Source organism: Podarcis melisellensis (assembly GCF_964234715.1).
Source record: "Podarcis melisellensis genome assembly, chromosome: 8".
NCBI lineage: Eukaryota > Metazoa > Chordata > Lepidosauria > Squamata > Lacertidae > Podarcis > Podarcis melisellensis.
Window position 1 is genome coordinate 18538882 of NC_138540.1, and position 21462 is coordinate 18560343.

At 45.6% G+C, this 21462-nt stretch overlaps 1 protein-coding gene across 1 annotated transcript in view; it reads right to left on the reverse strand.

Annotated features, from left to right (window-relative positions):
* Positions 1–21462, reverse strand: part of CA6 (carbonic anhydrase 6) — a 36026-nt gene that overhangs the window by 12983 nt on the left and 1581 nt on the right. Inside the window, exons 2-4 of the mRNA XM_081923679.1 lie at positions 13510–13652; positions 9081–9260; positions 2775–2923 (exon numbers count right to left, since the gene is read on the reverse strand). Coding sequence (XP_081779805.1) covers positions 2775–2923; positions 9081–9260; positions 13510–13588 — 408 coding nt within the window. The 5' untranslated portion in view covers positions 13589–13652. The remainder of the gene's footprint in view (positions 1–2774; positions 2924–9080; positions 9261–13509; positions 13653–21462) is intronic.

The window sequence follows — 21462 nt, forward strand, 5'->3', positions numbered from 1 at the left end:
TGGGGGCTGCAGGCCGCACCGGGCGCAACATCTGGGGGTTAGGGTTAGGGGGCGCAAATCCACGGGTTAGGGGGCGCAAATTACTTGCCTTGCCCCGGCAAATAAAAATAATAATAAAAATGTCCAGTAGCACCTTAGGGACCAACTAAGTTTGTTCTTGGTATGAGCTTTCGTGTGCATGCAGGAGGTGCTACTGGACATATATATATATATATATATATATATATATATATATATATATATATATATATACTACATTTGATCCTGATAGTCTATGGAGAAATAAAGTTGTTCCAAGCCATTCTTCAGTCCTACTGTTTGCCTGTGAAACCAGAATCATTATACCTTTATGTCTCTCTAGTTTGATTTTGTTTTTAAGCAACAATTACAAAAGGGTAGCTGTGTTATTCTCCTGCAGGAAAAGCTATGCTTTTTCCTGCCTCTATACAGATTGACCAATTTATAATAGCATGAAGTTTCCCCGGACAATAATCCACTCTGCTGGATGCCTGATCCATGGCTGGTGGCAATTGTAATCAATGGGGGTCAGAAGGAAAAGAATTGCAGAGAAGGTGAGTCTGTGCTAATTGCACTCTTAACAGGCCATTCACACCCACAAAAGGCTGCCCTGATAACACAGACATCTTGGCAGTTGGTAAGTGAATTAGCATTTGCAGAGCGATTAACAAGCAAAACAAAGCAACCTATTCTCCTGATTAAAACCAAAAGGTGATGGTGCTGAACCTCTTGAAGAATTGTTAATTCAGAGGCTGCAGTTCTCCCTTCAATTTATTCCAGTAATAGGAAGTGATGGGAAAACATTCTGTTCCTGACACTTGAAGAGCAGGCCAGGTGAAGACATGTTGAGGCCCTAACATAAGTCAAATTTAAAAGGGCCCATAGCACTTAAAAAATAATAATAATAATTATGGCCCCTCACAAAGCTACAATTCTCAAAAAATTACAGTTCCCATAATTATTTGGGGGAAACCATGATTGTTGCATGTGGCATAAGAGTGCTTTAAATGTATGCATGGGTGTGGCCTTAGATCGCTGGTTTGCGGTCTGCAGCACAACCATAACATTTGGGGAATTTTATTTTTTTTGTATTCGGAGGCCCCTCGTGATCTGAGGCCCTATGCTCTGGCTTACTTACCATGTGCTCAAATCCCACACTGCTAGAGAGTTGCTACCAGTCAGTCGGCAATACCAGGCTCAACCAGAAATAGTCTTGACCTGGTATAAAGTACCTTCCGCTTTTCCTATTGGTTTGTGAGTGCGGAGGTTTGATTTTTTCCCCTTTTTCCTCTGCATGGAGGCAAAGGAAAAGAACCCCTGGAAAATTTTTCCTGAGGAACTAAAGACATTATAATGCCAGAATTCGATCTCGTGCCTTCAAACCGAGTGCTCAAACAGGCATGTCTCAGAATAGGCAACTCCCACCCATGACCAGAACACAGCTCATAGAGGAAAAGCTTGTCTGCCGATTTTCGCCTTTGCCCATGCCCAATGCCAGCATGTAGCCCTCTAAAAGCTGCCCAGAAGGGTGTCTTTCCAAAACTAGGAGAGCTTCTGCCAGCTCAGTGTTGTGGTTAAGAGTGTCAGATTACACACAAGATGAAACGGTTAAATCTGTTATGATTAAATGGGCACAAGATTTTGGACATAACATTATGATGGCTGACTGGGAAAAGTTATGGACCACAGGTATTAAGTTTACAGCTTGTAATGCCTTAAGAGAGAATATAATGAAAATGATTTACAGGTGGTACCTAACCCCAGTCAAGCTGGCAAAAATTTACCATTTGCCCGATAATAAATGTTGGAAATGTAAAGAGATTGAGGGCACATTCTTTCACCTTTGGTGGACATGCCCAAGGATTAAGGCCTTCTGGGAGACGATTTATAATGCAATGAAAAAGGTATTTAAATATACCTTCCAGAAGAAACCAGAGGCCTTCCTCCTGGGCATGGTCGACCAATTGGTGCGAAGGGAGGATAGAACTTTTTTTATGTACGCCACAACAGCAGCAAGAATACTCATCGGAAAGTATTGGAAGACACAAGAATTACCCACCCGAGAAGAATGGCAGACGAAAGTGATGGACTATATGGAATTGGCCGAGATGACTGGCAGAATCCGGGACCAAGGAGAAGAGTCGGTGGAAGAAGATTGGAAAAAATTTAAAGTATATCTTCAAAAATATTGTAAAATTAAGGACTGTTAGAAAGATGTTGGAAAAAGAAAATTAGGTGGTTTTGGTAGAAATGATATAAAGGATTAAGTAAAAATGAGTTGATGAAATTGACGAAAGAATTAAACTATAATATATTAAATTAAATTACTTAAATGAAAATAAGGTTGGAAGGATTTGCTGAAAAAACGATTTGAACTAGAATACAAAATTGGGAGGTGTGAGGAGGTCAAGGAAACAAGTAAAGGAAGAAAATTATGTAAAGGTTTAATCTGTTCTTTTTCTTTTTTAAGCGAATGTATTTTTTTTTCTTTTTTTCTTTTTTTCTTTTTCTGTTGCTGTTGTATTTTTTTTGTATTTTGTATTGTTCTTTTTTATTTTTGTAACTTTAAACTCTGAATAAATATTATTTTAAAAAAATAATAATAAGAGTGTCAGACTACAACTTGGGAGATGAGGATTCAAGTCTCGGCTCAGACCTAAAGCCCACTGGAGAACCTAGTGCACCATCTTGAGCTCCCTGAAAGGAAAGCTGGGATATAAAGAGGTGTTAATAACCAAACAAGCAATTAAATGTACCTCGGCAATGTACCTCATCCCATCCACTGTGTGTTCCGAGCCACTGGTCTCAAGATCCATTCCTCCCCAATGGAAATGGAACTGGACAGCCGTGAAGGTCCCAGGTAGCCCTTTGGTGATGGTCATGGTTGAAGGAAGGTCTATCTGGACTGGGAGGCAGAGTGAAAGCAGGAAGTGAGGTCAGGTGGAAAACAACTCTGTTACAGCAAGGTTGTAATAACTGCATGGGGATTGATTGCTTGATTGACTGATTGATTGTTCCACTGTTTGATTTTGTTCCTTGTTCACAATGTGCAAGAGCAACGTAAAAGAATGTTCCAGTAACATTTATAAACACAACCCTTGGTAACTTTTCTTTTCCTTTAAAAAAGTTGCACTTGTGAAGGTTCCCTTGCTGGCCAGTTCTCCCCAGAACTGTTAGAATGTTTGTGAATGTTCCGTGGCATCACAGCTGCTCAGGCAATGGCAGAAGGAGTGAGATCCAGAAAACAGCCTGCTTTGAGCCTCTTAGATTTTAAAACATGCCTCCTTGATGAATCCAAGATACATTGGTATTTTTAAAAAAGCACACACAACAACAACCACCTAGGAGTAATAATTTTCCTTTCTGGTTTTGAGGGATGGCTGCATTTGCATGTCTGTAATACAGGATAGAAACAGGTTTGAAAACATCATCCTCAGTTTTTAGATGCCAGCTAAGGAATTTTCATTTACCCAGGCTTTTAGTGGTTAAGGTAGCTCATCTTTTAGCTTCTCTTTCTTATTTTAGGAATTTTATAATGTATATCCTTTTACATTTGGCTTTTGATCGAGTTTATTTGCTTGTATCTTATTTTTTAATTCAGCTGCTTTGGGACATTTGTTTTTCTTACTTATTTATCTCATATAATTTATATACTGTAAAAAGCAACTTCAACCGGGTTAACAAAAGGAATAAAACAGTCAAAAGCAACTATTTAAAACATTTCAAAAAGAATTAAAATGAACAACGAGCTGAAAACATGATTAACACATCCGTGAATGTTCAACATTTCTGGGCAGGCAATTAAAAGAGCACAGTGAAAGTGCCTGCCTGATATCAAAAGGCAGGGAGTTCCAAAGTATAAGCGCTGTGACACTAAAAGATCAATTTCTCATAAATGTGGAATGAATATTCTGTGGTACCTGTAACAGTGCCATTTCTGTAGATGGATGATGTCGAGAGTGCATACAAGGGGTTAGGCAATATCTCACAGGTAAACTGGTCCCAAACAACTAACAAATGCAAATATTGTTATTTAGAACAATATTAACTTGGTCGTTACTTTAGGAGCCATAGATCTAATCCGGAATGAAGAGGAGAGAGAGAGAGAGAGAGAGAGAGAGAGAGAGAGAGAGAGAGAGAGAGAGAGCGCGCTGGAAACAATTGACTCTTACTCCTTTCTATAAAACCCCCTGCCAAACTGTGAATAGAACATTTCATTCCTTTGCAAGGAACATGAGCGGATCTGATTCCCCTCCTGCTTTGGAATTCAGAAGGAGATGAGTGCTTTTGTTCAGGAGCTTTCCCGAGGGCAAGCCAACCTAAAACATGTTTCTTTCTGCAGATTATACCCTTTGTGAGGGAGGGATCAAAACAAAAACCGAAGTTAAAATAAAAAATACACCCACAAACACAGCTTGCAGCAAGTGCCATAATGATATACAAACCAAAAAAAAAATGGTTTAATTGTGTAATCATGCATTGAACCGTGGTTTCATAATTGGGGTTGTTCCCTGTTTACTATTTCTGAGCAGCCTGGTCGACATGGGGAGGGGAACGTGGGGGGAAAGCAAAACAGAATTGCAAAGAAGGTCATTGGGCCAAACTGGGAGGCCAGGACCGTGTTTTGGTTTTGGTTTTTTTACACCCCAGCAAATACACTTTGGAAAGAGCAAACCTGACTTATTTTTGTGGTTAGGAATGCAAACAAACGAATAAGGGAAGACTGTACAGCCTCCCTCCACTGTCAGAGGCAGGTGTCTCTGTGTACCAGTGGCTGGCAAATGCAAGTGAGAAAGAACAATTTTGGCCTGGCTGGCTCTGTCAGAACAGGATGCCGGACTAGATGAGCCTTTGACCTGACCCAGCAGGGTTCTTCTTATGTTCTAAGTCAGGGGTCAGGTCAGCAAACTTTTTCAGCAGGGGGCCGGTCCACTGTCCCTCAGACCTTGTGGGGGGCCAGACTATATTTTGGAAAATAATAATGGATGAATTCCTATGCCCCACAAATAACTCAGAGATGCATTTTAAATAAAAGCACACTTTCTACTTATGTAAAAACACCAGGCAGGCCTCACAAATAATCCAGAGATGCATTTTAAATAAAAGAACGCATTCTACTCATTTAAAAACACACTGATTCCCAGAACGTCCGCGGGCCGGATTTAGAAGGCGATTGGGCCGGATCTGGCCCCCAGGCCTTAGTTTGCCTACCCATGTTCTAATCTAAGTCATCTTGCTCTCCTTCAATGGCTTAAGAGGGGAATTAAATAAATTCATAGGGAATAAGGTGCTAGTCATGATGGCAATGTTCTGTCTCCTCTGTTGCAGGCAGTAATACCAGTTCCTGGGACTCAGAAGTGGCTAGAGTGCAAACCTACATCTTAAAAAGCAGAGACATCACTTTGCCGACAAAGGTCCGTATAGTTAAAGCTATGGTTTCCCCAGTACTGTAGTGATGTATGGAAGTGAGAGCTGGACCATCAAGAAGGCTGATCGCCGAAGAATTGATGCTTTTGAATTATGGTGTTGGACTGCAAGAAGATCAAACCTATCCATTCTGAAGGAAATCAGCCCTGAGTGCTCACTGGAAGGACAGATCCTGAAGCTGAGGCTCCAGTACTTTGGCCACCTCATGAGAAGAGAAGACTCCCTGGAAAAGACCCTGATGTTGGGAAAGATGGAGGGCACAAGGAGAAGGGGACGGGAGAGGATGAGATGGTTGGACAGTGTTCTCGAAGTTACGAACATGACTCTGACCAAACTGCGGGAGGCAGTGGAAGACAGGAGTGCCTGGCGTGCTCTGGTCCATAGGGGTCACAAAGAGTCGGACACGACTAAACAACTAAACAACAACAAAGCAGAGAAGGATGGCAAGGAGATTGCAGAGGCTGCAATGAGAAGCAGTGCCTTCATTCCCCCTGTACATGCACAGAGAGTGAAGGATAAATACCCCCAAAAATAAACTGAAGGGGTTTGGACTGGATGACGCGTTGGGTTCCTACCAACTCAGCAGTTCTATGGTTCTGTGACTGAGGGGCTATTCTTCTGCCATGCCGAAGGAAATCGCCAGGGTTTTGCCAAAGCCCTGGGCAGCCGATGAACTCCTGACAAAAATTGGTTCAGGCTGTCCAGCAACAATGGTGCTGTTAATGAGCCTGGATGCAAAATACAGAGCGCTAAAGAGACGGAAGGGGTCCAGGGGAAGGGAACTCGACAAAAACAGCAGTTCACAAAAAGCAACAACTAATGTTCAGAGAGCAAAGGCTGATAATACTGCTGTGCTGAAACCCCCTAATGAGAGGCTGGTCATACACCGCCGTGTATAATAAGCAGGCAGCCTCAACAATGATCTCTTGGGGCAATACAATTAGAGATTCCTTTCCCTGGAGACAGTTTGTCTCAATGCTCCACCGCTTCCCCCACCCCCCGGCCCCCGAATTTGTCAGCCGTCCATGGTTTCTTGTTTTTGCTTCTGATTGCATTCCTGCCTCACCTTTCTCTCCAAGGTCCTCCCCTCCTCCTCATTTCATCCACACAACAACCCTGTGAGGTAGGTTAGGCTGGGAGGCAATGACTTACTTACCCAAGTTTCATGACAGAGCGGAGATTTGAACCCTGGTCTCCCAGGTCCTAGTCTGACACCCTAAGCACTACACAACAGGGATATAGAGAGAATTGGAGCATAATACCACTTTAAATAGCTGTGGGTTCCCTCAAAGAACCCTGGGAACTGTAGTTTGCTAAGAGCTCCTGAGACCCCCTATTCCCCTCACAGAGCAACAGTTCCCAGAGTGGTTTAACAAAGGACCCCTCTTGCCAGGGAACTCTGGGAATTGTCACTCTGAGAGATCAGTAGGGGTCTTCTCCTCCTAACAGCACCCTTAGCAAACTAGAACTCCCAGAATTATTAGTATCACAGTGCTTTAAAGGTATGGTATGGATGTTGCCTAACTTAAAGGTAATGGTAAAGTACAGTGGTACCTCTGGTTACATACTTAATTCGTTCCAGAGGTCCGTTCTTAACCTGAAACTGTTCTTAACCTGAAGCACAACTTTAGCTTATGGGGCCTCCCGCTGCTGCTGTGCCACCGGAGCACAATTACTGTTCTCATCCTGGAGCAAAGTTCTTAACCCAAGGTAATATTTCTGGGTTAGTGGAGTCTGTAACCTGAAGTGTATGTAATCTGAAGCATATGTAACCCGAGGTACCACTGTAAAGGTACCCCAGACCGTTAAGTCCAGTCATGGACAACTTTGGGGTTGCGGCGCTCATGTCGCTTTATTGGCCAAGGGAGCCGGCGTACAGCTTCCGGGTCATGTGGCCAGCATGACTAAGCCGCTTCTGGCGAACCAGAGCAGCGCACGGAAACACCGTTCCCACAGTTCTTTGGGAAAAACCATGTGCTTTAAATGTATGGTGGCTATGCAGTCTTGGTAGCTATTGCCCACAGCTAAATAGAACCTCCAGGCTTTTAGGAGTAGTATGCTGCTAACCACTACAATGGCCATTTGAAGGAATAACCCCAAAGGAATAAACTACAGTTCCCAGGATTTCCAAGCATCTCCAGGTAGCACTAGGAATGTTCCCTGTGTGAGCCCCTGAAGAGCTGCTGCCAGTCAGTGTAGACAGCACTGAGTAAGATTGGCCAATGGTCTGACATGGGATAAGGCAGCTTCCTGTGTTCCTACATTTCCCCTGCTTTTCAAATTCACATTATACTGGTATATAAAAAACCCCCCACACAGTGAGTTTATCTATCAGCTCCGCTGCTCATCATGTTATGCATTGTCAGAAATAAATTCTAGAAATATCCCCATAGTGCATGGGAAGGATTAGCCAGCATATAACTTTGGAAGCTGTTCTTTTGTCCTTTTATTTTTTAATGTCTCATGAACAAATGCAAACATCTCCTACATTCTCGATTGTGTACATGGTGCTGACTGCATCGCCCGCCTCTAGTTTGAGAAAATCAGCACAAAATTAGCAGAATAGATTTTTTTTAAAAAAAAGAAAAAGAAAAAGAGAGATGACAAAGCAAGAAGTTGAAATAAACGAGATCAGGAGAGGCAGCTCGTTCAATTAAAAAAAGAAGCTTTTGTGAATGACAGTCAGCTGAAAATGTAAAAAACCCAACAACTCTGACTTCAACCATCACTAGGTATTGGAAAGACATTGCAGGGTTGATGTTATGTATCACACCAAAATTCACACCACGCTTAATACAGGGAGTGTTTGGCACTTATATCCGGCTTCTAACCTTGGTTGCAAACGGATTTAAAGCCCTGCTTTCAAATGGGTTTAAAGCTAGCTTTGGTTTCAGATTAGTTTCAAGCTAACCTTGGTTTTAAATGGGATTAAAGATAACCATGGTTTCAAGGGTCATCTGGTTTTCAGATGGGTTTGAAGCTAAACATGGTTGCCTTAAACTTGGGGCAAACATCTGATTAGGGAAGGGAGTGTAGCATTTGCATGGCATAGAAGAGGAGAAAGAGGCTGAGGGAGGCTACAAGTTTCCAGAGTTCTCCTGATCTCATAACCATGGTTAAAACAGAGATTGCAAAATGCTATGTCTTCATGGTCTTAGGCAAGCTACAACCCCACAGTAGCAAAGGATAACAATGCTCAGTTACTTTACAGTCTCATAATAAATGCCCCTTGTAAAAGAATAAGAACTGTTGAAATGTCTTGTTATTATCAACCGACGGGCTGATTTAGCAGCCTTAAGAGCTTGCTTATCTAGAAAATAACCCTTGTCTTGAATTGTTATTCTGCATTTGGGAAGTGAATCGGGACTTGACATGGCAGGTAAACACATTCCCAGGAACACAGGGAGCTGCCTTATACCAAGTCAGACACTTGCTCCATCTAGCTCAGTATGGTCTACACTGACTGGCAGCAGCCGGCCAGGGTTTCAGGTGGGGACATTCCCAGCTGTACCAGGAGATGCCATTAGGGACTGAACCTGGGACATCTTGTATGCTCATCCACGGAGCCATGGTCCTCCCTTCCGCACAGCCATTCAGCAGATCCACCACCTTTTTCCCCTGTTGCTCATATTCACCTGAATGCCCGTTGTTAGTCATGGTGAAGGTTCCTTGCAGGGGCCCAGCATAGCCGTGGAGCTCCAGCGGTTCCAGTTCCGGAGAGTATTGGACAGACCTCTTCCGAATGTCAATGGGGGACTGACGCTTTCCAAGGCAGTCTGGGAAGTGATTTCCCCAGTGCACTTCATCCAGTTCCCCTTCAAAAGCAACGTCAGAGTGGAGGGAAGAGAGGTAGAGAAAAGGCTGTCAGGCTGAGCTTGCAATGAAGAAATTGTCTTAGGTAGACGTTCTGAGGCACACAGCCTGGCAGCTTGAGACAAGGATATCTGAACTATCATGTCTCTCCTCTTATATACCCAATTGATCACTCGCATTCTACAAGAGAGGGCCACCTGAAGGAGGTCCATATGATACAGGAATAGGGCCTTCTGTGTGGTGGCTCCAGCCTTTTGGAATTCCCTCCTGTTAAATATAATATATAATAGGCTGAAAGTACACCATACAGTGCTACCTCAGGTTAAGAACTTAATTTGTTCCGGAGGTCCGTTCTTAACCTGAAACTGTTCTTAACCTGAAGCACCACTTTAGCTAATGGGGCCTCCCACTGCCGCCACGCCGCCAGAGCACGATTTCTGTTCTCATCCTAAAGCAAAGTTCTTAACCCGAAATAATATTTCTGGGTTAGTGGAGTCTGTAACCTGAAGCGTATGTAACCTGAAGCGTATGTAACCCAAGGTACGACTGTATATTTAAAGCACATGGCTTCCCCCCTTCAAAAAACAACAACATGGGAACTGTAGTTTGTCAAGGGTGCTGGGAATTGTAGCTCTGTGACAAGTAAACTACAGTTCCCAGTATTTTTAGGGGGGGAGCCATGTGATTTAAATGCTTTAAATCTATGGTGTAGGCCAATGCTTTATGCGCTAAATGCTTCCCTAAGAAGTTGTGTTCTTATGCTCTGACCACTCAGATGCATCCAAGTGAATCTCCTCTTGCTGCCTGCCACTTTCTTAGCTATTCCCTGAAGTTGGTGTATAAACACTCTAAAGACGTTGCTGTTGCTGTGGTTTAATTAATAAAATACATTCCATGACATCACAGCAAGTCAGGGCAGGGCAGCCAACCACAGCTTGAAAACAACAGCCTGTTTAGGTAGTGTGGTGGGGCTTGCCTGTAAAAGCTCCAATATTCTTTTAATGTCCAAATCTTCAAAGCAACTCATGCAAATAGACAAGGCTCTTTCCTCTCTCTTTCCCCATGTCTCTCTTATCAGTATATTTAGCTCTTACGGCCTGGTAGGGGCCTCAAGGTTGCCTCTCAAACCTCCCTGCTTTGTTTGCAATCGATACAGAAACCTTTCCTCTCATCTTTGTCAGTTCTCTTGTTGCCGGTCAGAGGCATTGATCCGTTCCGCCACACTCACCGCTTTCCAAAGGAAAGTGCGGCAGAGACGAGGCAGAAAACAGATGCGTTGGCCTTTTTGCAGCAGCCTCAAAAAGAATGACAAGGATGGTGGAGGCTGTAGTCCAGCAATATGGGGGGCGGAGAGACACAGCTTCCCCATGCCTGGACTCAAGGCTCCTGGGAGCACCTTCCAGAAAGGAAGCTCCCTGCTGTGTCTCTGAATGAGTGGCTGTTCTGGCTGCTATTTAGACTGTTCAAAACAGGGATAGGAACCTGCGGCTTTCCAGATGACGTTCGACTGCAACTCCCCTCAACCCCTACCCCCCCAGGGCCAAAGGTCAGGATGATGGGAGTTGTAGTCTGGAACATCTGGAGGGCACCAGGATGGCTATCCCTGAGTTGAGAGTCACCGTGAAGAGAGCTCCCGTTAGTGCCCAGGTCAGCCATAATGCTCCCTAGTTGAGCCTGAGCCGCTGCTCATTCCAATCCTAGATCGATTTGGTGATATGAATGGAGGGCTGGAGTCTGGAGCTGAGCAGTTAGAGAATCTGCTTTGCCTGCAGACGGGTTCCAGGTTCAATCCCTGGCATCTCCAGGAAGGGAAGGGAAAGATCCCTGTGCGCAGTCTTGCAGCATTACTGCCAGTCTGTGTAAGAGCTACTGAGCTCAGTGGACCAGTGGTCTGGTCTGACTCCACTTCCTCTGTTCCTGTTTTGTGGGGAGCAGCTTCTCCCTACTGTTTTGTGGGGAGCAGCTTCTCCCTACTGTTTTCTGACAATATACAGTGGTACCTCAGGTTACATACGCTTCAGGTTACAGACTCCGCTAACCCAGAAATAGTGCTTCAGGTTAAGAACTTTGCTTCAGGATGAGAACAGAAATTGTGCTCCGCCGGCGTGGCAGCAGCAGGAGGCCCCATTAGCTAAAGTGGCGCTTCAGGTTAAGAACAGTTTCAGGTTAAGTACAGAGCTCCAGAACGAATTAAGTACTTAACCCGAGGTACCACTGTATCTGCATTGCTGATACTGTCATACCTCGAGTTGAATGTGCTTCGGGTTGAGCGTGTTCGAGTTGCGCTTTGCGGCAACCCAGAAGTAATGGAGCGCGTAACTTCCGGGTTTCACCGCTCGCGCATGCGCAGGTGCTAAAAATGATGTCACGCACATGCGCGGAAGCGGCGAAACGCGACCCGCAGACGCACCGTCGCATCTTGCATTCTGTTCGCGATGCAAACGGGGCTCCGGAACGGATCCTTTTCGCATCCCGAGGTACCACTGTAATTGCTTTTATATATATATATACACAGTACAGTGGTACCTCGTGTTACATACGCTTCAGGTTACATACGCTTCAGGTTACAGACTCCGCTAACCCAGAAATAGTGCTTCAGGTTAAGAACTTTGCTTCAGCATGAGAACAGAAATTGTGCTCCGGTGGCGCGGCAGCAGCAGGAGACCCCATTAGCTAAAGTGGTGCTTCAGGTTAAGAACAGTTTCAGGTTAAGTACGGACCTCTGGAACGAATTAAGTACTTAACCCGAGGTACCACTGTATATAGATTATGTACATAGCTAGGGCTGCCATACATCCGGAATTTCCAGGACATATCTGGGATTCGTCCGTCGGAAATAGAGTCTGGGCAGAATTTCTGAAAATCTGTAAAAATGTCCAGGAAAACCCAGGGGTATGGCAACCCATGTCGGAAGCAATGTTAGAAACTGAGATATGAAAGCTAGGAGCCAAATGGCACCTTAAACCTAGACTATGGGCGCAACAACGGAATGTCTAGGCACACTTTTTATAATAACAATACAAAGCTGAAAATGAATGAACTGCAGCTAAAATATTATGTTCATTTTTCACATGGTCTAGTCCTTCTCCTGCCCAACCCCCTAATATTCTTAAGAGCGTCTCTTCTCCAGTCTTCAGAGAGTAGCTGGAAGTGGGGAGGCAGAAAAAGGTCCTCCTTTCCTTCCACTCTGCGGTTTTAATCTGAAATCTTAGGCGCAGCACTGCGGCCAGAGCTCAGAAAATGCTCACGCCAATGAAATTCCCTGTCGCAAAATGCGCCTAGAACAATGGGAGTTTTGAATACTGGTCGGAAGTGTTGTTTTTTGGGCAAATTTCCTTTAAAAATAATTCAAAAAAGCTCAACAACTCTTTTGTTCGGATTCTCACTTTTTGAAATATGGCGACCCTAACATAGCATAAGAGGTGTTAACTTCTTGCTTCATTTTATTAAGGGAACTGTATTGCCCTTCCCCACAAACAATATTTTTTTTTCTGCAGGCATGTAATTTTCCTTTACACAGAACAATATTAAAAACAACAACAACTTGTATATCTCCCACTGTAATGGTACAACCCACACCACCACCTCAATTTATATTTAGTCCTTTGATACCCTATGTTTCCCCCCGGGAACTTAAAAATAAATATATCCTCACAACAACTCTGTGAGTCAAGCTAGCTGAGATGTTGTAAACTTCTCCAAGTCACCACTTCAGAGCTCAAAAGGGGGATTTGAATCTGTAACCATGTGCACACTATATAAAGCACATTTCCACCAAAGAACTCTGGGATATGTAGTTTGATGTGAGAGCTAACAGCAGCAGCTCTGTGAGGGATAAACTACAGTTCCCAGGATTCTTGGGGGAGAGGGAATGTGCTTTAAATATATGCTTGCACCTCCCCAATCTCTCGTCTGATGCACTAGCCACTATGCAACACTGCCTTTCAACCCCATCATTCCGTCACATGCGCAGACTTGGCATTCTTTTGAAGCCTACATGCGTAGGGCTACGGCGCTGATGCTGCAATCCTGATCCTATTTGCTCGGAAGGAAATCTTGCTGGAAGCCAACTGGATTTATGTCTGAGCAAATATGCCTAGCTTAGAGCTCAGTTTCAATCTAAGCCTTTCGTTTCAACCGGGGTGTCAACCCTGCAGGTTTCCAACAACAGAAGGGAGAACGTTAAACGCAACGCCTACTGCCTACCCCTCCTTCTCCCTGCACCCCATCCCAATCCTGTCTCCTTATTACCTTTGTAGGTCCAGTGCAGGACGTGAGAAGAGCTTAGCTGCAAAAGGAACAGGGGGAACACCCAGCCGCTAGTCCTCATGGCTCTCCCAAGTCTGAAAGCAGGTGCCAGCGAGGAACCAGCCCGTCTTCTCCTCTTATTTATTCTGGAAAGAGTAAATAACAATTTACTTTAAAGCCAGCCTTTCCCCCTCCCGCCCCACCTTTCCCTGCTTCCTGCCAAAACAATAACAGATATCATCAACCTGCTGGGGTATTCCCTCCCCCCAAGCTTACATCTCCTAATGATATCTTATTGACCCACCTGGGAGAAGAGCTGCCAGGCACTCTAATGGGATGGCAAAACAGCAAAGAGCACAAGGTCAATGGCACCAAGGCAATGTAACGTTCTGTACTTTTGCAAAGCTCGCGGTCTCCCCTCTCGGGAGCCGGCGTTATTGGCCTTCTGTACAGCAGCGTCCTGGAAGCATTAATGTTTAATGCTTCCCAGCATGCATTAGGGCAGGGAGGGGGGTAGGGAACCTCCAGCCCGGGGGCCAAAGGCAGCCCTCCAAGACTCTCTGCCTGGACCTCTGCCTGGACACAAAACACACCCACTTCCCAGAGCGGACCCTCCACTGGCCCGGCTCTGAGCTTCATTCCCCGAAATCTGGGTGGGATCCCCTCCAAACTGGTGCCAAAGCTTTGCAGCCATTTCGGACCAAAAAAACCCACGTTTTGCACCCCCAAAAACTGAGTAATTTGGGGCCATAGGTATCACACACCCCCAACTCCAGCATTGCCCGATGACTCCAAACTGGTGCCAAAGTTTTGAAATATTTTTGCACCCTTTTGTACCGTGAACCCTACGTTTTGCACCGCCACCCCCAAACTAAGGAATCAACATTCAAACAGGGAGTCATAGGTATCTCCCCACCCCTGAAAAAAAATGCAACATTGTGCAATTCACTCCAAGCTTGAGTGTAATTTTGCCTGGCTGCAAAGTGCCCTTGAACTCTGATCATGCCTCATTTGCCTGAACGGAGGACAGAGGGTGTGTGTGTGTGTGTGTGTGTGTGGAAAATAGTCTACTGTACAAAAATAAAGTTTACATTTACATTTGTTGCTCTGGCCACCTTTGCATCCGGCCCCTCCCACCCCTAGCATGTGGCCCCTGGGAGTTTTCACAGAAGGGAATGTGGCCCTCGAGCTGCAATAGTCTCCCTACTAATGCATTGGGTCTATAGTATAAAGCAGGGGTCGGCAACATGTGGTCCATGGGCAGGATGCGGCCCACGAAGACCATTTTACCGGCCCACCAGCCGCCCTGAACCGAACTGCCCGCTTGGCGAGTCCCCCGCACGCTTCGCTAAACCAGCGCAGCACAGTGTGCGGACTCGCCAAAAATCACGTCTGCGTACATGCAGATACTGGAAATCCATCTGCGCATGTCCAGATGCCAAAAATCGCCTCTGTGCAGGAGCGATTTTCGGTGTCTGGGCATGCGCAGAAGCGATTACCAGAGCTGCAGACATGTGCAGACACGATTTTTGGCGTCGTGCTGCACCAGTCTGGCCCATGGACAATCTCCGTGTGAGTGATCCAGTCCATGGCCGGTAAACCTTGTCAACCCCTGGAATAAAAGCACGTGGTGTCGCCACCGTAGTGAAGGAAAGCCGGTTTGTGTTTGGTTAGCATCCGGGTGGGAGAACGTTCAGGGCCTCAGGCACAATGCAAATTTCATAAACAAGACTTCAGGCACACAGATGGATCCCCAAGGAGAAAACGTCAGACTCGGCACCAGAATGTAGCAAGTTTGGAGTACCAGCTTGTTCCCAGACCTGTAAGCACAAGAACACCATCCCAGAATTATATGCTACTGAGGAGGCAGTGCCCAGGCCTGTGCCCAGGCTCCATCTGAATCCCTGATCCGGGAATGAATCTGGCTGATTCAGGTCGACTCAGGATTTGGCTGGAGTGAGTTGGCACTGGAGTTATTTGGACCTATCAAAGCACGATGGGGAGATCTGGTGGCAAGGAGGGTGGAAGAGACTGTGCAAGTTTGGTTCAAGGTCCAGATCAGGTCAGATTGGCTCCAGATTATCCTGGGTCATATTTTTCTCTCACTTTTGGGGGAGAGGGGTCTAGTTTGGATGCTGGGTCTTGTTTTTCTCCTATCCTTCATAAGCTGTACTCTACATCTGGAGGACACCAGGTTGACTGCACAAGCCAAGGCACCCTCATTCCCATCATTTACCTTCAAAACAACCTTGGGATAGCGTGAGAGAGGTGACACCTGGCCGAAGTTCACTCCGTAAGCTTTGTAACTGAGTGGGGATCAAAACCCAGTTCTCCCTGAATTTAGCCCAGGGCTAATTATTGCACTAGCTGTCCCTTTATTGGTTTAAAATTGAAGCTGTGGACCCCATCGCAACAGGAAAACACTTTCCATGTGCTGAGAAATACTTTGCTCTTAAATTCGTTGCTGTGTTAAAAACAAACAAAAGAGAAAACCTTTGGTCCATTTCATGAGGATCCATACCTCGGATCAATGTTTTTGCAGCGCTGGCAAACACCAGATCTGTGATTTCAACTGTACAGTCTACCAACGTGATTTTTAACAAATTAGAGGGCTCGTTCCATCAGCTTTGCCAACAGACCAGCTGTATCAGGAACCTCTTAGCTCTGAACTGTGTCAGCTGGTCATTATCAGAACAACTTTTTAAAGAATTGGTGCCTGAGTTTGCTTTCCTCTTCCCTCCGTGTCCCTTTTCCCTTGCGTGTTGTGGTGGGGGTGGGGGTTTAGATTGTAAGCCTGCAGGAAGGGACTGTCTTGCTTTAATTAACTAAAGGTAAGTTACAAGTAGGGACGTGGGTGGCGCTGTGGGTTAAACCACAGAGCCTAGGACTTGCCGATCAGAAGGTCGGCGGTTCGAATCCCCACGACGGGGTGAGCTCTCCGTTGCTCAGTCCCAGCTCCTGCCAACCTAGCAGTTCGAAAGCACATCAAAGTGCAAGTAGATAAATAGGTACCGCTCCGGCGGGAAGGTAAACGGCGTTTCCGTGTGCTGCTCTGGTTCACCAGAAGCGGATTAGTCATGCTGGCCACATGACCCAGAAGCTGTACACCGGCTCCCTCAGCCAATAAAGCGAGATGAGCGCCACAACCCCATGGTCAGCCACGACTGGACCTAATGGCCAGGGGTCCCTTTACCTTTTAAGTTACAGGTAGGTAGCCGTGTTGGTCTGCCATAATCAAAACAAAATCCAGTAGCACCTTAGAGACCACCTAAGTTTGTTATTGGTATGAGCTTTCGTGTGCATGCACACTTCTTCAGATACACACTGTAGGTAAGTCACTCTAGGAACCCTTTTAGCTGAAAGTGGGGTAGAAATGGACTAAATAAATAATATAATAATTTAATGGTGGATTTGCTGGCCAGGTGTGGAGGGTTGTCGCCCACAAGCATTCATGAGGAGCTGCTTTAATTCTACTAGATCTGATCTTTTACTCTGACTCTATGGAAAAACAAAGCATATTTCTCTTTATGTGCACACAAGCATACATGTCCTTTGGGGGCAGTTGGATTGTGATGCAGGTCTGGGGAGGTGGAGGGAAAGAAGCAACCATGAGTGTATGCCCATGGCACTCTCTCAAAATTCAATATATTTTCACAGGCCCGATAAGGTTAGTGACACCCTTCTACCAACAGCCCAGTTTAAATGAATGTTTGGGGTCCTGATGTCACATTTCCCGCCCCCCTCTGGTGAATCTAAACTCTACATTCTCAACCTCTGAGCATGGGCAAGGAGACTTTTGAACACAGTCATTTCAGGCTTGCAAAAGCAGCAGAATGGAGACGCGGGTGCAGAGGTGACGCTCCACGGTGGAATCCCTGGCAGGTGATGCTGGTATAAATGGCTGAGTTGCTTTTCTCTCAGCTAATTTCAATGACTATTTAAGGTAATGGTAAGGTAAAGGACCCCTGGATGGTTAAGTCCAGTCAAAGGCGACTATGGGGTTGCGGCGCTCATCTTGCTTTCAGGCTGAGGGAGCTAGCATTTGTCCACAGACAGCTTTCCGGGTCATGTGACCAGCATGACTAAACAGCTTCTGGCACAACGGGACACTGCGACGGAAGCCAGAACGAACGGAACTCCCATTTACCTTCCCACCGCAGTGGTACCTATTTATCTACATGCACTGGTGTGCATGAGAACTGCTAGGTTGGCAGCAGCTGGGACAGAGCAACAGGAGCTCACCCCGTCGCACATATTTGAACCCATAGCTGTCAACGTTTCCCTTTTTTTAAGGGAAATTCCCTTATTCCGAATAGGATTCCTCACAAGAAAAGGGAAAAGCTGACAGCTATGTTTGAACCGCTGACCTTCTGATCAGCAAGCCCAAGAGGCTCAGTGGTTTAGACCACAGCGCCACCCGCTCCCTCAATGACTATTTACCCAGCCCTGGATATACAAGGATTACGCAAGGCACTGTGGGCCATGTTTGATTAGCTCTGCAGTTGCACAGACCAATGCAGATGTCAAAAGCAATGACTCCTCCAGGAAAGGGGAGGTGGGGGAAGCCGGGAAGGAATAACACCATCTGATCTTGCATGCATCATGCGGAATAATAATGAATGAGATGGCGGGAAGCTTTTTTTTAAAAAAATTAAGCATTTGCAGGCAGTGAGTTCCCAAGCGAGCTGCAGGTTTTGTGTAATGCTGCCATGGTGGGAATGGGAGTGTTCACACAGAAAGGCAAAACCTCTCTTTTTATTTATCCTTGTAGGATGCGCTGTTTGCATTCAGTTTAACTAGTAAAGCATTATCTGTTTCCCTCCTCCCTGAGCTCCATCTGCCCTATTCAAAATGCATCAGTTAACACTGTAAGTTGATGAGCCCTCAAACCCTGAATTCAAATCTCATCTCAGTCTTGACTCAGAAGCTAGCCTTAGCCCAGCTGTCCTATCCAATCTCAGGCCCTGGACTGGACAAATATGAAGTGTAAGAATCTGTACAGCCTTCCAGGTCCCACAGAATCCTTTGGTAGCTGGGTACCTTATCACTGTGCCAAGAGTTCTGTTTACCTCTCAGGCTTGCACAGGCATTTACAGCAAAGATGGAGAAAATCTTGTCAAGTTGCATCTATTTTGGCTGGTGGTGGATTGCCAGAGTCTCTGCTCCATATCTTCCTCATCCCCAGCTACCAGATCCTTTTAAATTTAGATGCAAGTGTTTCAAACTGGGATCTTCCGCATGCGGATCATTGTGCTATGGAGTCCCCTCCCCTTAAGGTCTAGTTTGTTGTTGCACCTTGGTCAGCATGGAGTGGGCTTGCCAACTTAACTTATTTTAAAAAGTGTGACCATGGAGCCCCCGCGCGCACAACCTTCTCCCAGCAGCCTCCCCAGGAGCAGGGAGACACTGCGGCAGCTTCAAGATGGCGAACCGACCCGTTCCAGTAAAAGATTTGAGGCTGCTGGATGTAGAAGTGGGGAAGTTGCCAAACTGGTTAGCAACTCGAGATTACACCCCAGCTGGGTTTGTTACGGGTGTCCGAGGAGGCTATGACAGATTTGTCAAAAAGTACATTGATGTGAAGAAAGCAAGTATTGGTGGCATGGCCATGATGCTAACTGCCTATGTGGTTTTCAGCTACATCTGGAGCTTCTATCGTGATCACTAGAGGAAGTATCACTGAAGCTTGATGGACCAGAAGAATACAAGCTGGCATACTGCGGCTCGTAGTGAGTTTGCTTCAACTGAATGCAGATTGGCTCTTACCTTCCAGACTCAACGGTGTATTCTGTGACCATTAATAAAATATTTACTTTCATTTAAAAAAAAAAGTGTGACCACACACTTGAGGTGGTAGACAATTTTGTCTACCTGGGTTCCACCATAACCAGTAACCTCTCCATCAATGGTGAGCTGGACAAGTGTATTGGCAAGGCAGCTACGGCAACTGCTCGCCTCTCCAAAAGGGTGTGGGAGAATGTGATGCTAACGTACAATACCAAGGCGAAGGTCTACCAGGCCTGTGTCTAGAACACTGCTTTGTGGAAGTAAGTCGTAGGCAACTTATAACCATTAGGAGCAATGCCCCAACTTCTTCCACATGTGCTGTTGGTCAGGGAGATTTGTGGTATCACAGGGCAGGAAACAATTCCAAACAAAGTGGTGCTCTCCCAAGCCCACATTCCCAGCACGTTCTCACTCCTGTCTCAGCAACGTCTAGGCTGGCTTGGTTACATCCACAGAATGGAAGGTGGCAGGATCCCCAAGGACGTACTCTATAGAGAGCTGGCTTCTGGCACCAGGCCAATGGGCAGACCAACTCTGTGCTACAAATATGTCTGCAGAAGTAACATGAATGCTGGCAACATCAACCCTGCCACATGGGAATCGCTTGCAGATGACCACAGTGCCTGGAGACAGGCACTCAAGTTGTGTATCCATAGCAGTGACCAGAGGAGAAATGGCCACTGGGAAGAGTGCAGAGAGGAAGCCATGGTGCATCTGCAGCAGCACAACCGGACGCCTTCATCTGTCCCCGCTGCAACGAAACATGTCTCCCCCGCATCGGTCTCTACAGCTACAGCAGGTGCTGCAACCTTCCAACAGCTTGACCTCCTCCCCAAAGGTGCACTCCACTCCTCCATTGTCTCCAAAGAGGGAGGAGGGGAGAGACTTCATCAGGCAAGGCTTTCTTCCACCTGCCTTGCCCCACCCTCCAGTCTCTGCTTCTCAATTTGTATTGTATTATTTTATGCACAGTGGCATGCCGTTGTTTACTGATTGCAGTTTAGAAATCATTTATTGTAATTGTTAAGAGTGGATTTCTGTTTAATTTCCATATGCCGATATTATTATTCTATATTATTCTAATGATTGTTGAATGTTACTTTATTTGATGTAGGTTGCTTATTTTAAAGCTATGTTTTATTATCACATTTTTTTGTATTGCATTAGTTCATTATAAGGTGTACATTCTTTGTTTCTTCAGCTTGTAAACCGCCTTGAGTATTGTAAGATAGAAAGACGGTATACAAATTAAAAGTGATAATGATGAAAGACAGGTGGATGCCAATGTTACACAGAGGATGGAGAAAATAAGTTGTTTTTCTCCTGCTCTGGAGGGTAGGACCTGAACCAATAGATTCAAAGTCACCAGAAAGGAGATTCCGACTAAACACCAGGAAGAACATTCTGACAGTAACAGCAGTTTAACAGTGAAATTGTCTCCCACAATAGGTGATGGACTCTTCTTCCTTGGAGATTTTTAAGCAGATGTTGGATGGCCACCTATCATGGACACTTAAGTTGAGATTCCTGCATTGCAGGGGGTTGGACTAGATGACCCTTGGGGTCCCTTCCAATTCCACGATTCTATGGCAGGGAGAAAAAACAACATTCCCCCCCTTCTCTTTCTGGAAACGCTTGCGTAGAACCGCTCCCACACTCGGCTTGATTCCTCTGGCTTTTCAGCTGCGTTGTGCATTGAGGAGTTGTGACATCCAGTGGTCAAACACAATGCTGCTTTAGTTAGGTAGAGAGTTCTTCATGCATGCCCACAATAACACAGGCCTTATGGGGCATTTTTCCATCTTCCAAAATGCTAGCCAGACACTTTGGGGTTTGTTTGGGGTTTTTTTGTCTGGCTGAGGGGAATGACGAGAGAATGCAATTTTACAACACCAATGTGAGGAGAAGGAGAAGGTGGAAGAGCAGATGTTCTTCTGTGCCACCAACAGCAATCAAGCAAGGAATTATAAATAATAATTTGTAGAGGCTTAGCGGTTGTCTATTTGCAGATAGGCTAACTTGTGGTGGCCTGGGGCGGAGGGAAGAATAGGGTATAGGAAGGTTCGTAGCTCAGCGGTAAAGCATCTGTTTGCATGCAGAAGGACTGGGAATGTCCCTGTCTAAAACCCCGGAGAGCTGCTGCCAGTCTGTGTAGACCAGTGGTGGCCA